Below are 17,051 nucleotides of genomic sequence, written 5' to 3'. Positions count from 1 at the left end.
CACGCTGACGACCCACGGCTGCCTGCTCATACTGACAGACGGGGGTCCGGACTGATGAAAAAGGTTTCTCTTGCCCACATGAAAATGATGGGGAGTGGGTAGGAAAGGGAGGCGAACAAAGTGCCCTTATTTTGAGGTACAGAAGCCCCACATCCTCAGAAGGTAGGGACACGAGAGAAACCTCCAGTCCCCGACAACTTCTCCTTCCGGCTACAGTCGCCCACCGGTATTCTGCCCGGCAAGTCCCCCAACTTATTTAAAACTAAGCTAAGGGCTTTGTCGCAGAGGCAGCCCTACCACCAAGCCCTCTGAGCCTAACTCAAGGGAAGCGGAGCTGCAGCAGCTGTTCCAGGGCTATTGGTCACGGCGAAGCATTCTCTCACCCGCCCCCTGCCTCTCCCTATAGTTTCAATTCTTGGGACTCTTCCAGGACCCTGTTAAGAAAATGCATTAGTTGAGTTATCCCTGCTCTTGTCTCTATGGAGTTGTAAGTTCCTTTGCTGGGCAGTTTCCCCAACAACCTGATCCCATCTGTTTTATTTATTCCACAGCATCCTCCATGCTTCTGGAACACGGCAGCACCTTTGTCATTTTCCAGCCCCATTAGTTACGGGTCTGTTCATATTTTTATGTTTCTTCTGTCGTTTTTCCGCAGAAATTTGGAAGGGAAGGAGAAAAAGTAAACAAGTGTGGTTCAATGTATATCCACTGAGGGGGTTGCAAAGGAGCCATTTCCTAAAAGTGGAGGCCTCCTTCCTCTCCTGCCTCCCCTCTGGATGCTGAATGCCTGGGGGGCCGGGTTTGGTGTCTAGCCCACCCCATCCCTCATGCAGGGAGGCTAGCCTTTCCCTTTACGAAGTTGCCAAAACCCAGAGAAAAGTCTCAAACCACCTCTCACTTAACAGGATGATGACGTCTAACCACAAGGGTGCCTGCTGAAACAGAATGTGTCATAGGTCAACCCAAGTTAAAGCTGCAGGCTCCCTGTAAAACAATCAGGTGTCCCTGAGCACACCCACTCCTAAGTGCTGTAGTCATCCTGGCCCAACATCCAACCCCCAAACGCAAAACAAGGGATGCACGCTGGGCCTGCCGGCAGGAAGTTGTCGTTCTGTTCTCTGGCCTGGGACTATAAAAACAACAAAATCCAACTGACAACATTTTAAAGCTCTTAACTGGCTTTATTCAATAATGCATGGATTTGGTGAATTGGGGGAGAGTTCAGTATACTTAGCCTGCCTTCGTGAAGCTGTAAGCGAGAGTACTTCCAACTTCAATCTCTGCACAGTGTACAATTTTTTTAAATTAGACAGCAAGCCAAAGATATCAACAGCTAACACACTATTACATGGTCACAATATAATTTGTCACCAGACACTTGATGCTTACATTCGCATTAATAATTACACCAAGACAACAGGTGTCAACCTGGGCATATGGTCACCCTTAGCTACTCAAATTGTTCATTAAATAATCATTCAAGTTCCCAGGCATTTTTATCAAAGACCTGACTTTTTTTTTTTTTTAGAAGGTCTGCTTTTTTGTATAATTATTTCAGATTCTTTATTCAGTAGCTTTATAAATAAAAAGGAAATTATCTATTTTTCTGCTTTAGAATTAGTTCACATATAATCAAATAGCATTTGGTTAAGAAAAGCTAAATTTTTTTTAATGTCATACTATCTTTTGAAAACACCTAAAAATGAAAAATTGTTTATTAAAGAACACTTCATGTTATCTAATGAACACATCAGCTCAATGAGAAAAGGGAGCCCCTTTTTCAAGGTGTCTGTAAGATCATAAAAAAAACTCGACACAATATTTATGAATACAATTAAAGCAAGTTTGTTTTTTTAATCAAATAGAGAGCTTTCTCCTGGGACCATACCGAGGTTCTTCTAGGATTTTGAGTCTGATTTTTAAGCTGATATTCATGACAAACCTACTACGCATTGAGAATATATCTGAACACCTACTATGTGCTGAGAGTGCCATTAAAGGACACAAAAATAGACCTTAAGAACTAATACAACAGACGGCTCTCAGTATTGAAGTGCTACAAGACGGGTGCATAACTGATTCCAAGGGAGCACAGAGTTTTAAATGTTGCTAAAATAAGGGTGATGAAGGGAAACATTTCTAATCTTTGTTGTTAAAAAAAAAATGAATAGGAATTTAAAGGGCAGACAAGAAGGGGAAATCCTTTAAACAGAGATAATCTCTCAAAGGTCTGTATTAGTTTTCTTTTGCTGCATAACAAAGTACCACAACCTGAGTGCTTTAAATCAACATCAATTCACACCATTCTGCAGGTCAGAAATCCAGGCACCGAGTGAGCGGGTCCTCTGCTCAGGGTGCCAGCTGGCTGCAGAGAACTTGGATACCAATAGTGGGGATTCTCCTAAGTTCACGAATGGGGTGGACAGAGGAAGGGAGTGAGCAGACACATCACCTGTGAGGTATTCCTGCCAGAGTCACCCTGGAATCTGAGCAGTGAAAAGTGGTATCCTGTGATTTTACTTTGCATTCCCCATTGTGAATTTGTGCTCCCTTTCTGTGAAGGTCTGGAATGCCCTTTGACCATTACAACACACCGGTTTTAAGTCTGAGTTCTCAAGCCAGACTGTCAGCTCAAACCCTAGTTCCATCACTTACTGCCCCGGTGACCTCAGGGAAATTAATGAGCTCTCTGCCCCACCTGCTCAGGCACAAAAGAGGGATCATAATAATAATGGCCTCATCAGGGAACTACAACAATCAACTAACACTTAAGCCACTTACAACAGGACCTGGCACATTCAGCAAACATTACCTATTACTGTTGGCCCGTATTTCTAATAGATCACCTGTCTTTTCTCACCAAGTCGTAGGAGGTTCTTACTACATGGGAACCAGCATTTTCCAATACAATCTCCCCCAAATCCTTAGGCAGCTGGTCCAAGTGCTAGGTGCCAGTGCTATCAAAAGATACTCAGCACATTCTGGAAATTATCACCGAAGAGTGAAATCATTATTTCTGACAAGGATTGTGCTTACTACTAAGCACAGAATTGAAATAATCCTACTGGTAAGAAATCTCCTGAGACCTTTGTAAATGTAGGTGACTGAGCCACTCTTTTAAAGTATATTGCACAGAGAAGAACCCTGATATGAACAAAAAGCCACGTAACCCTAAGATTGTAAGAAACCAAACAATTAATCCAGTGATTAACAGAATTTCGGGCTTCCAGGGCTGTTGGCATACAGCAGCCCGTGTGCCCCCGCCTCCCCATCCCATGCCAGGTCAGGCGTCAGTTCTGGTACTTTCCTGACAAGCTCAGGCAACACTCCTGTGGCTCCTCCCCATTCATAGGTGCCATCATTCAAGAAATCTATTTGCCACGCTGGTTCTATTGCAGAAATTCTCTCATAGGCAGTTACTACCTCAATGTATTTTTTAACAGCTGATGGAGGAATCATGACCAGGAACTGGCCTGCCCACTAGAGTGTGTTATGTGTAGAGAGTCAACAGGGAAGTGCTGTGAAACAGAATCAGCCAGAACAGTGGCACCAAGGATTTGTAATAAACATGTGGTCAGATGGTCAAAGCAGTCAAGGGTGGGGGAGCACGCAGGCAGCCGAAATGATTGCACAACACAGAATCCGTAGGGTATCCGTAAGGTCTGCAAATAGACGGGAAAATGCACTGTGTTTGTATGTGTAAAGTCATGAAAGGCAACTTCACTTTGCTAAAAAAAAAAAAAAAAAAAGTCTATGTTCCTAAACTTTATGAACACCCTGTACATTCCTGTGATAACTCAGATAAGCAGGCTGGTGGCCTCACTGAGCTGGGGTCTAATACTCTATACTCTTGGGACAGAGGAAAGAACGGGCTATTCAAAGAGACAACCAGGGTTTAGTACAAGAGCTCATCAAGGGGTCAGATCTCACAGAGGAACTCAGGGACCAAAAAAAAAAAAAAAAAAAAAAAAATCCAGTTAACAAGATGAAAGCACAAGGTCCTGCGGATGCTGGGATGAGCCCTAGGGAATGAGGGCATGGCCCAGCCAGTAACTGAGGGGCAGTTAGCCTAAGATGGGTGGGAAGAGGTCTGCGGGCTGGAGAACCAGGCAGGCCAGGTGCTAAGGACTGAACAGACCCAACACCCACCCAGCAAACAGCCCTGGCACTTAGTTACTATTATATTGCGATGAGTGCCCTCTAATACAACAATCTGAGCTTCATTAAATGTGCATATAAGCTCTGGATTTTTAAAAATTATCTCAGTAACCTTGAATTTCAGCAGCTAAAAAAAACCTTAAAGATAATTTAATGCAAAGCCCTATTTTACTCTTCAGGAAAGCGAGAGCCATAAAAATTATGATTTGCCAAGGGTCACCATTCTACTTGGCAGCAAAGCTGATGTGAGCCTCTGTATCCATTCAGACTCGTTGCTATTTCCCCTGTATCCTCCTTTCCAGTCATCTGTATCAAATAAGGGGTAGGAATGCCAGTTCCCTGCCTACCCAGACTCAGCTTTGACAGGCAGGTGTCAGTGGTCCCTAAAAAGAGCTTTATGGGTTCTTTCCACTTCCCATGCAGACCTACCAAAAACACAACTGCGCCCTATGATGTCCTTATTCCTTTCATCTTAATATGGCAGCTATGACTGAGAAAGGTCATTGATTACTCCAGGACCAAAATTTCAATCTCAAGAATGCAGGTAAGAGGACTCCGGAATAATCAATACCACACTGAGGTCCTAAGTATGACGCCCGGGTCACCTGGTAACAGCAAAACAAGATGTTAAACTTCCTCCCTGAGTTAGCTGAACAGCAAAACAAGTACCAGGTTAAGATTCCAAGTTCCTTTGTTTCCACATCCGTCAGCCAGCTCTAAAGAAATGGTTTAAACAAGTCCCCTGTATCTTTTGTTCTTCAAAGTCTTACCCCCACCCCTACTGCCAAAATGAGTATTCACGTTGTGACTTTTATGGACCTAGTAACAGTGAGACTTACAGGCCTAAAGGCCACAGTCCTGGGCCAGAAGCCTCAAGTGTGCAACTGGAGAGAACCAATTTACCTGTCCACACTCAGTTGGCACACCTGAAAAATGGAGACACCACCAACCTGGAGAAGTTGCTTTAACAACTGAGACACGTATGCAGAGCACTTGGCACAGTATGGCACATGATATATGTCACAACGCTGGTTGCCATCAGAACTTGTAGATCAGTTAAGGGCACTTATATACAGTTGACCACTGAACAACATGGGGGTTAGGGCCCTCCACCAAGTCGAGAATCTCAGCATAATTTATAGTCAGCCTTCAGCATACAAGTTAATCCAGATCTACGATTCACCAACCTCAGTCTATAGCATTTACCACTGATAAAATTTCATGCATAAGTGCACCCCTGCACATGACTCAAATCCATGTTGTTCAAGGGTCAACTCTATCAAGTTGTGAAGGCTTTATGGACACCTTAGTTTGTACTACTCATGGTAGTTTAAGATAATTACCAAACTAGTTTTAGCAGAAAGTCGAACAAGCATTAGAAAGAAAGTTTTTAACTATGTACATTAGCCAACTCAATCATGGACCCTTTAAGGTTACATCAGAAGTAGAAACAGCAGATTTACCAAATTAACTTCAGCAGAAAGCTAAGGAGTGTTTTGTGAAACCCCACTCTCTTCAAAGAACAATGAGAAGACCAGGATCTTCACGTTGACTTTACTATCGACACCCCAACAGAAAAATGAACACTTTCCTTTCCACTTACAAGCTGCTACCATCCACTCTCACTCTATGTACTAAGACTTGGTGTAGAAGGTCTTCACAATTCCTCTCTCATCTCTGCTGCATGCAGTGACAATAAGGCACCTGCAGTTTTAAGTTTCTTTCAACACTAAAATGAAAAATGATGGAAACACTAACACAAGGACCTGAGAACATAAAGCTTAAAAAGGGGAAGTCTGACAAAATTCTTACATCATGGCCCCCGTCTATGGTTGCTAAAAGCTATTTTAGCTAAGTTGATGGACAAGTTTTTCAACTTTATCCCTGAGGGAAGAACTTAAATACCTTTTTTTTCCCCAGCAAGGAGCTATGAAAAATCAAGTCATAGTAGACAGTTAACTAGGGTTCTCTAAGTCGGCAATAATCTCAAGTAGACAATCTGTGTTTATCCTGGTTCAGAGTGGACGACACCCATTCCTTAGCGCTTTGCCTTAAAAAGCACACCACGCCCCTGGAGGCACTGTTCTTCATGGTCTATTTTGGCAGGAGATCATGCAGCCAAGCTAGCCATTTCCTCACAGGAGTTTCTGAGCCCAAACCATGTGAAACTGCCTAAATTGAGTAATTAAGTGAACATGATAACTGATGTGGTGACCACCAAGCTGAAGGACCAGAAGACAACCACACATGCAGTGGAGGAATGGAAGATCTTTGAATCCAGGCAGATTCCAGGCAAGGCACAGTGCAAAAACCAGACAACAATGGACTGAAACTGAAATAAGAGATAAGGAAATGCAGAGGATGGATTCACACTACTTTCTAAGAAGCTTAATTGTGAAGGAAGAGCAGCTGCTCCCAAGTGCTGCTGCTACAGGGTGGTTTGGGGAAGGGGAGTTTTTTTGTTTTTGTTTTTGTTTTTAAACAGAGGCTAAATACACCAAGGAGAAATATCACAAATTAGGGGAGAAACTTAAAACACTGAAAAGATAAGTGACAGTTTCTCAAAAAGTAGGAGGGAAGTGGATCAAGAAATGAGGAAGAAAAAAACAAATTAATCTGGGAAAGAGAGAGACACTTTTCACTACCAAATGCAGAGTGGGAATTTAGGCCTTCACCTTGTAGACTGGATATTCTTCTTTGAAGGCTCTCAAAGCTTATCGATGATACAGCCACCATCCCATGTTAAAAATAATGCAAGATTCTTCCCCTAGCCCTACTTGAGGGGAAAAAAAAATAATGGGGAAAATGGGGCTTCTTTGTACAAAGATTTACTGAGTGTTCATGTGATAAACACTGAGGATACAGACATAAATATCACCATCAAGAGTTCACAATCTGGTGCAGCCACTATGGAAAACAGTGTGGAGGTTCCTCAGAAAACTAAAAATAGAACTACCATATGATCCAGAAACTCCACTGCTAGGTATATACCTGAAGAAAACAAAAATATATCTGAAGAAAACGAAAGCACTAATTCAAAAAGATGCATACACCTCAATGTTCATAGCAGCACTATTTACAATAGCCTAGATATGAAAGCAACCTAAGTGCCCATCAACAGATGAATGAACAAAGAAAATGTAGTACATATTTACAATGGAATATTACTCAGACATAAAAAAGAAATTTTGCCTTTGCAATAAGGTGGATGGACCTACAAAGTATTATGCTTAGAGAAATGTCAGACAGAGAAAGACAAATACTCGGTCATCACTTAATATGTGGATATAAAAAACAAAACAAAGGAATGTAAATAAAACAAAAAGAGACTCTCAGATACAGAGAACAAACTAATGGCTATGGGTAGGGAGAGGGAATGGGGAGATGGGCAAGATAAGGTTAGGGGATTGGGAGATACAAACTACTGTGTAAAAAATAAGTAAGCAACAAGGATATATGACACATCACAGAGAAATATAGCCATTCTTTTGTTATAGATTATACTCCATTTAAAGTTATAAAAATATTGAATTACTGTGTTGTATATCCAACTAAATCAACTATACTTCAATTTAAAAAAAAAATTTACAATCTGGTAAGAGAGTGAGGACTATCAATTAAATAATTCCAAACAGTATGACAGCTGCAGTAATGTAAGCAAACATGAGGTGGGATGCGGTCACAAGAAATGGGGGAGTCAGCCTAGCACTGATTGCCAAGGTGGACTCCAAGTTCCATGGTACCTGAAAGACTTTATCTCTGAATCCTTAGCACTCAGCACTGTGCTTACAATATTAATAGTGCCTCAATCGACGTGCGTAGGGAAGAAAAGTTGTGCTGAGTATTGGGAAATACGGCTCCAGAGGAAAAGAAGACCTTGAATTCAAAGATAAAAACCTTATCCTTGACCCACAGGAATTCAGGCCAACTTTCGAGTCTATTCATTAAAATCACCTTGCTCCTTCTCTCCCTCTGTTGCGCTCACCTGGCAATGAAGCCAACTGGCTAATCCCACCCGTTCTCATCTCTAAACTGAAAGCGGCGGGAGAGAAATCACTGTGCCAACCATCTCCCTTTGGATTTGATCACAAGCAAAAATGGACACAACTCCACCCCGGTGACATTCCGCAATCCCCAGGATGGTCACTCGCCCGCTCCCCCCTTTCAGAAGGGCTTCACTCCTCTTTACCTCGCCCTTCACACCACCTACGCACCCCCCCCCCCGACTCTGCCTCCAGGTCTTTGAGAAAATAAAAGCCATGGGGCAGGAAGGCCATCTTCACCCCACCTGTCTGCCTGTCTGCCCACGCTCCCTCCTGTCACCACGTGGGGATGGAATGTCCCTGCTGTCAAAAGCCAGCCCCCTCACGGGGCTTCAGCTCCCATCCCATCTTGCCTTCTAGCATCCATTTCTCCCTCCCCCCAACTATCCCCAACCATATTCAGGTGTGACTAATAGTCTCTTCCCTTCACAGCAAACTTCCTCCTCATCAGGGTGCTGTTACCGCCATCCTCACCCTGTTCCCTGCTCAATCCACCCCAACCTGCCTTCTGTGGCCTCTGGTCCCTGGAGGGTACCAAAGTGGCAGGCTGTCAGGTCCAGCTTGGTCTTACTGTTCCTGATTCCCAGCATCTCTCAACTGAGGCGCCCACTCCTGTCTTCAGACCTGAACTTCTCTTGGCTTTATGACGACCAGATACTGCCCAGCTGCTGCCCCCACCTCACCAGAAGCTTCCTCCTTCTCAGGCTCCGCCACTGCTCCAGGGAGCTTCGGTCTGGCCCCCTCCTCCTCCCATCGGTATACTCTTCCCTCCCTGACCTCGGCCAGACCCATGTTTTAAATACTGTGGACAGACTAGTGGTTCCAAAAACCCTCTCTCCACTGCAGTAGGGCCAGTCTATCACCACCCATCACTGTAACTCTGGAATGCCCTCTCCCCCGACTCAACCCCATCTTTTCCTCCCCTCAGGCCATGCTCAAGTCCTAACTTCTTCAGGAAAATTTAAAAATCTTCCAATGCACCCCCAGCCCCACTGCTCTTTTCAGACTTCCTAAAGTATTTAAATAATCAGCAGTACAGGATTTATTACTTAGTTACAGAATTCTGTAACTGTTCCCTAGATGTCTGCTTCGCTTTGGTGCAAATCTCTCCAACCAGGTTTAGGTTTCGGAACCATACAAGCACTTCTTTTTGTGTACTTGGCGCTGAGCTGGTAATATCCAATTATCAGTTCTCTGCTATCAGCAATATTTTATAAAGTAAAAACCAAAACTCATACATATTTTAGTTTGTTAAATAGTCTGAGAAAAATCTGGACTTTGTCCCAAAGTTACTTAACAAATCAAAAAATCATTTTTAAAACCCCTTTATCTGGAATCACCATACAGCATCGTGGGGTAAACACTAACATCTGGAAAAGCAGGACTAAACCTGTGAAACTTTCTACCACTGATGTCCTCAGAATTTTTAAAACTTCATATTGAGCATTTCATGTAAAACACAGGAATAGAGTAAATGTATTTCCAAGGAAAACATTAAATGCAGTTCAATATTTGTGCATAAAAATAATAAATGGAATTTAATCCTTTAATACAAAAGGCTACATGAGATTCAAGGACCAAGGGTGGTCAAGCTGTGGGTTTCTGCCAGACCTCTCTAGAAACATGGCTATGGAAATACGTGCTGTTCACTAAAATAGTTGAAGGATCTAAGCTTTAAGCTACATTGAAGTCCAGTTCATCTACTAAGTACAAAGAGGCTTATTTTTCATTATTAAAGAAAAAGGAAAAAGAAAAAAAAGAAAAGAAAACACGTGGCCACACCTAAAGAATTAAAACTCAAACCACCAGACAGCCTGACTGTCCTTGACCTGCCCACATAGCCCTGTCCCCACTCCAGGCACTGGACACATGCCCTTGACTCTCCAGCCACATTAACTACATCGCAAGGCAATCATCTTCATGCCCATGGGCTTGCTGGGGGCTCCCAGCTTCCATCCCCTGACTTCTTCACCACTTTCTTTACCATTATCTTTCTCATTCTTCTCAAATTGGCTCTGGACCCTCCTCTGATCCTCGATGCCACCAACTATGCCCCCAAAGAGGCTGTGGTTGCCCTCCTCTGGGTTCCTGTTGCTATTTGTGCCTCTGATACTTGAGCGTTTACCATACTGTTCTGAGATGTATTCACGAATCCTTCTCCCCAAATACCTGTTAGTTCCTGGAGAAGACAGACCATGTTTTTAACCTATATTCTGTAGTGAAAACTGAGTGTCTCCCCAAACTGTATGTCCAAGTTCTAAACCCTAGTATCTCTGAAACTGACCTTGTTTGGAAAGAGTGTCTTTGCAGATGTAACTAAATTACAAATCTTTAGATGAGATCATCCTGGACTTCGGGTGGATCCTAAACTCAATGACTGGTGTCCTCTACAAGAAAGGAGAGTATTTGAAACACATACAGGGAAGGCCATGTGAAGACAGAGGCGGAGACTGGAGATGGGCTGCCACAAGCCAAGAATGTCAGAAGCAGAAAAAAGGAAGGATTCTGCCTTTACAGGGAGCGTGGCCCTGCTGAAACCCTTGATTTCAGACTTCTTGCCTCCAGAATTGTGAGAGAAATCTGTTGCTTGAAGCCATCAGATTCGTGGTCATTTGCCACAGTCCTAGGAAACTAATACCCAGTCCAAACCTCAGCGTGCTGCCTACGACCTCGGAACCACTCAACAAAAACTGGGTTGAACTAAGACGGAAGATGAAAGCAAGGGTTCAGGATGAGAAAGCATCTGAATCACAGGGCAGGAATCTGAGACATGGGCCCTCCTCATGCCTTCACTATGGGAACTTGGGCAAATCTCTTATCCATCATGACCCTCTGATTTATTCCCTAGCAAAATGAGGAAACTGGCCCAGAACACCCTCCAACAGGACTGATATCCTTCAACTCACTTCATCTAGAACATTAGCTTTACTTGATCCTTAAATTATAATTTCTTCTCCTTTACTAAATAAATTTTATCAATTTTACTTTTATCTAAAGAGCTTTTAGGTGCAAAAAAACTGGATTAAAATGACATTTCAAAGGCACTTAAAATTTAAATAGCTCTTGAAAATTCAGAGATAGTTTGATAATATGCTGAAAAGTAATTTTCTACAATATCAACTCTTCCCTCTCCATAAAATCAACAATTTACAAATAGTTGGTTTAATCCAGCTAGAACTGTTGACAATTCAGAAAAACTCGACCTAAACTTGAATCAGCTGAACCGCCACTGGTCCAGAACCCAAATGTATGATGACTAATTTCTTCAGAGTTACAAGGGATATTGCCAACACAAAGGTTGTCTCCACTTGACTCCAGGCTGTAATTAAGGTCCCATACCCAAAATTTCCACTTCAAAGAACCTGGCTAAGAAATAAATACAGCTGCTGCCACTACCAAATGGTCAAGTGCTGGTAAAGGAGTCAAAGGAAACAAAAACTCTTTTACCATTTTCAGGCCTCCATAAACAGAAACACATAATTTTCCTGTGTCAAACCTTTCCTAATTCAAACAAATGGAAATAAAGAACAAAGGTGTTAGTAATTAAATGTATACTTATTTACCATTAAGTCCTGCTTAATTAGGGTTAAATTAAAAACCATATTTTAAGTTTTTTCACGGGTCATGCTGCCCCCCTGACTTTCATGTTTTCATAGCGGCAGCCTTGATTCTTTTTTAGGAAACCAACCAAAACATCACAGAGGAACACGGCGCCGAGGGGCTCATATTTCAGATCGACAAAATATCCACTAGAAACACTCTCAAACTTTTCCAAACCAATTCATCTTTCAGAGAATAAAATCAAGAGTCACTGGGGCCAAAGATTTAGCTACAGTTGGCAGAACCACGCTTGCAAAACTGGACGGTGAATCGTAGCAGAGTTAGAAGACCAAAAACTTTTTCTTCCAGGTGGAAACTCAATCCGCAAATTAAGTCCCTTGAGTTGGACGGCTCAACAAACTCCCAGTTTCCAATTCCGAGGTTCCCGAGTTTTAAAGACGAGCGCTCACACACAAGAACACAGGGCTAGGAGGTGCACGACTTCGTCTCAAATGTATTTCTGCCCCTTAAAAATAACTCGATTTTAAAAGGTGCTCTATAACTGTCATACAACTAAGAGTGCAAAAGCAAAGGAAACAGCCTTGGGGAATCGGGGATCCCACACAGGGCCGTTCAAGGTCCTCGTGTAGTATTCTGCAAACTAGCGCCTAAGTAACTTAACGTGCACGAAGCTGAAGCACCGGTGCTTCTAGCAGAGCACTGTTTCTGGACGCCCAAGCACGGGATGAATGAGCTTTAACTCCGCCGAGAGCATGTTTACTTGCATCCTCACGTGGCACCGCGCTGCGACCGCAACGCTGCGCCGGGACCGCACCAGGAAACCCTAAAACTTTTACTTTGCAAACTGGCGGAGCTGGGAGGGGGCTCGAGGGCACACTCGCTGGCCCGCCCCAGAAGTGCGCCCAGGCCGAGCCCACCGGGTCTTCCCCCACCACCATCCCCCGCCTGCAGCTTCCTTCCCACAAAGGCGCGGGGATGCCGGCGGGACCCTCTTCCAAGCGGCGCACAGGGAGAAGCGGCGCGACGGGAAAGCGCCAGGAGGGAGGAAGGGGGACCGGGCGCGAGGGCAGAGTGGCGCCCCGCGTGCTACTCACAGGGTGACCGTGCGGTTGGGCAGCGTGTCCGGGGGCAGGACCTGCGCGAGCTCCAAGCTGCTGCACACCACCTTGCCCTCGGCGGTGCCCGCCGCCCTGCCGGCCCCTCGGGGCCGCCCGTCGTGCTTGCAGCCCGGGGGCAGCGCCGCGGCCCCGCCGCCTCCTCCCAGCAGCGCGAGCAGCGCCAGCAGCGCCAGCGGCAGCAGCAGAGGCGGCGGCGCGCGGCCCCGCGGGCGCCCGGGCGGCTCCATGCTGCGGGCCGGGGCCTGCGGGCCGAGGGCGGAGCGCTGGCCTAGCGGGCCGCCCCGGCGCCCGGGCGGACGGGAGCGCGGTGCGGGCCCGGCGGCGCCCGGAGCCTCATGGCGGCCAGAGGACGCGCCCTCTTCGGCGCCGACATGCTCCTTTGTCCGCTGTGGCTGCGCTCGGCCACCGGGGAGTCGCGGGGTCACGGCCGCGCAGGTCCCAGCGCCGGTCTACGGACAGGCGGGAGCACCGCCTCCTCCTCCTCCGTCGCCGCCGCCGCCTCCCCCGGCCACTGCCCGCGGCGGTTCCTCCCAGCCCGCCGCTGCCGCCCGCCCCCGCCCCTTCCCTTCCCTTCCCCTCCTCCTCCTCCTCCTCCTCCTCCTCCTCCTCCTCCACTTCGGCGTCTCCTCTCCCCTCGCTGCCCGTGGCTCCGGGAAAGAGGCGCGCGCTCCCGGCCCTGCGCCGCCCGCCAGCCCAGGGGCCCGACCCCCGACCCCTTGCGCGCCCCGCCTCCGGGCAGGAGTTGTGGGGACCGCGGGGGTACGGTAACTCGTGCGGAGGGCGGAAGAAAGTTCTAGTCCAAACTCCAGCCACGGTGGCCACTATCCCGCACGCCAACCGCCCTCCAGACAAAGCCGTACTATGCGCCCCTGAGAGCCGCCCTAAGAGCCCTGGCCCCGGGCTTGGAGTGCGGGAGAAGAGCAGGGCTGAATTTCCTCGGAGAAAGGAAAGGAGAGGCAGAATGCCCCGGACCAGCTACCTTGAGAGGACGCGCCCTCTTTCCCACCTCTCTCCCCGGCAGGGTTATCGCGCCTCCTCTTGGCACACCGTTCTCTGATTTGCCCCTAATACAGCAGAACTAGGGACAGGTTCCTCTCCAGGAGAGAGGACTCTCCATAGCTGTTTCTGGCCTTCAGCGACTCCAGCTATGATCTCTGCAAAAGATGCACGGGGCTTGGATGGACCGGCAGGCTTTGGAGAAAGAAATTTCCCTCTGGGGTCCAAAGATACCCCAGATGTAACCAGTTAGAGCAATCGTGAGCAAACCAGCCAAGAAACCCCAGGTGAATGTATTATTCTATGTAAGGCTGCCAGCCCCAACATAACATTTGCAAGACCAGGGCTCACATACCCAATGTTTAAATATTTACAAGGAGTATATCAAACTTGCAAATAAAATATATTCTATGCTCCCACCTTGAGAAATAGAACACCAGGTTTGTGGACAGAGCTCTCCGATACCTTGGAGTTCCACCCCATACATGGCAGGGAGGGAAGAGGCAGACCCCAGCCCTTGGTGTCCACACTTTCATCACTTTTGCTTCTAGTGCCAGCTCCATTCATGAACAAGGGGGGTTTCCTGCTCATGTGTGGACACCCCAGCCCCTTGGTTGGACACACTCAACCAAGCTCCGTGCACACCCTGAAACAGCCACGCCTTGGCAGCCCCTCAGTCTTAGGAGTGTACACACGGGTGGTTTGGTCCTCCCTTGGGAGGACAGCTCTGGGAAGAGGCCTGCTCAGGCCCTGGAATTAGCCTTGGGAATTTTCAATCAGCAAATTCCAGGGTCCTGGGCTCCTTAGCCAAGGTCTAGAAGTACAAAGGGGATGCAAGCTCTTGGGGACACATCCCTTGGCCCTTGGGGAGGAGAGCTAGGATGGTGCCCTCTAAAATGCAGAGCCAGGACAGGGTTTTTCTTGCCTAAGTCTAAGGTCATTACTGCCTAGGGCCCCTACAGAGTCTATCTTAGGGACCAATTCCTAGGATCCTCTTTATATGACTAGAACTGTCTCAGTAGTAAATAAATTTCCTCTCCTTAACATACACTATTGCGTTAAATTGAGTAGCACTTCATATGACCAACATTTTTTGAAATTGAACTATGTGAATCCAGCCATGTGCATAGTACATTCTGTGATAGAAATGTTCTGGATCTGCGCTATCCAGTATGGTGGCCACAGAGGGCTCTTTGACACTTGACATGTAGCTAGTGTGAGGTTAGAAGATACTTTCTCATTTTATTTAATTTTAATTAATTTAAATTCAAACTTAGTCCAAGGTGCCTAGTGGCTACCCCACTGAACAGTGCAGTTCTTGACACTGATGGATAGAAAAAGTAGGAGATGAATTATCATCACCATTAAATAGCTTTATAAATGAGCTTAAGTGGATGAAACTGATCATATTTCTCTTGAATTTCTTTAAAGAATTCTTATTCCCTAACAAAATCATCATCATCATCATGATGTTTTCTTTATAAAGATAAAAACTTCTTACTAGAGCAAAATAGTTTATTAGCCATATGACTATTTTCATAGCTACAAACTGTAATGTGAACTCAGAATCTGAATATTTTCACATACCTTGTTTCAGCCTATAGTTGAAATGAATATGCATGTCTACTTTGAAATTTGTTTACCACAAGTACTAACATCAGCTTGATTACGTAACCTCTTTTTACTTCACTGTAGTTGAGAACATTTTATGAAGTACACAATCATCAAAGAGACAAGTAGTACAATGAATCCAAGAATAAATATGGAGGAAGTGTTTTATTACATGGATAATTTCAGCCATTCTTGCACAGAAATCACTCATTCTATCTTTGAAAATAAGAATCATTACAGATCACAAAATAGTAATATGGTATATTAAGGTGGAAAGGGCTTGGGAAAGTGTATCTTTCAACCCTGTAGTCCTTGGCATGCAGACAACCTTGAGTTATCATCATTCCGTACCGGCATGGGCTCATAAGGACACAGCAAGTGGTCCTTTCCCCACTTAACAAAGATCTCTGAGGATGATACTGTCTGAAACTTAACATCGTTTACCTTCAGTCACACCAAAAGCTTCACTTTAATTAAGCTACCCCAGCCTGACAGCCTCTTGTCAGACAGGTCTATCCACTGCTGATCCCCCCTCAGGCATCAAGAACATCATTTGAAGTTATAGGTCTTAATAAGTCCTTTCCAAGTTCTGTGTTTGTGAGTATCACACTTTAGAACATCCTATAGGAACTGTTTGAGAAACCACTCATTAACCATATTCCTGTACACATAGTCCTGTAAAGCTGTATTGCATCAACTGTTGCTTTAAGGATGGTAGATGGACCACATTCCAAGGCTTCTATTCTGCGAATTCTGTCTTGCTGTTATGTAAGGCTTGTAGGAGACACCAGAGGAACACTCAAAGATGCTTTGTTTTTCCTCCTCATATAGACACTGTATTAAATATGTTTAAGCTTAAATATATATGTAATAAACATGTGGATGTATATACATATATACCATCCTATTTATTAAGTTTATTTTCCATGCCTGTCTTCTTCCCTCTCTACCAGACTATGAGCTCCTAATTTCCCCTAATTTAATCTTAAATTACTCCCTTCCACCTTCAGTCACTCCCTATTATATTACTCTAGAATCTAGAACCGTCATCTAGACTGACTGACATAACATGTCTTGTCCAAACCTGAAAATGGCTACCATTTTTAAATTTGTTTATAGTTTCATGTTGTTAGCCTCCCCCATTACAGTAACAGTTGTATGACACTTTAAGCAGTTTTTTGGGGTTTTTTTTGGCAGACACTTAGTTGCTGCCAGAGAGCCATCCCCCAATTTTTTCTCCCTTAGAAGCCAGCATCTCTGGCAACTGCCAGTGGTCACAATCTGGTTCTAGCCAAAAACAATCAAAGGCTGCTGTCCAATATGGTGGACGTTAGAAGCTTTGGGATAGAAATTTTTTGTGTGTGATAAAAGGAGACTTAAAAGATTTCTCTCACCACCCTCATCCTTCTTGCTTTGGAAATGGTATTGTGAGGACATGATACCTGGGGCTGAAGCAGGTATTTGGAGACATCAAGGCAAAAAGCCTAAAGGGAAATTCCAAAATAAAAGGAGGAAATGGAAAGACAAAAACCATTTGTGTCCCTGAGGTCATACTTGAACTGCC

General features: G+C 45.1%; 1 protein-coding gene across 1 annotated transcript in view; it reads right to left on the bottom strand.

The window, feature by feature from the left end:
* Positions 1–13,393, bottom strand: part of ADGRA3 (adhesion G protein-coupled receptor A3) — a 99,191-nt gene extending 85,798 nt beyond the window's left edge. Inside the window, exon 1 of the mRNA XM_010963051.3 lies at positions 12,857–13,393. Within this exon, the coding sequence (XP_010961353.2) occupies positions 12,857–13,107 (251 nt within the window). The 5' untranslated portion in view covers positions 13,108–13,393. The remainder of the gene's footprint in view (positions 1–12,856) is intronic.
* Positions 13,394–17,051: the final 3,658 nt, after the last annotated feature.

This window comes from Camelus bactrianus, chromosome 2, assembly GCF_048773025.1.
Source record: "Camelus bactrianus isolate YW-2024 breed Bactrian camel chromosome 2, ASM4877302v1, whole genome shotgun sequence".
In the NCBI taxonomy this organism is placed as follows: domain Eukaryota; kingdom Metazoa; phylum Chordata; class Mammalia; order Artiodactyla; family Camelidae; genus Camelus; species Camelus bactrianus.
Note: the sequence above shows the minus strand (reverse complement) of the source record. Positions and strands in the feature narration are given on the sequence as shown.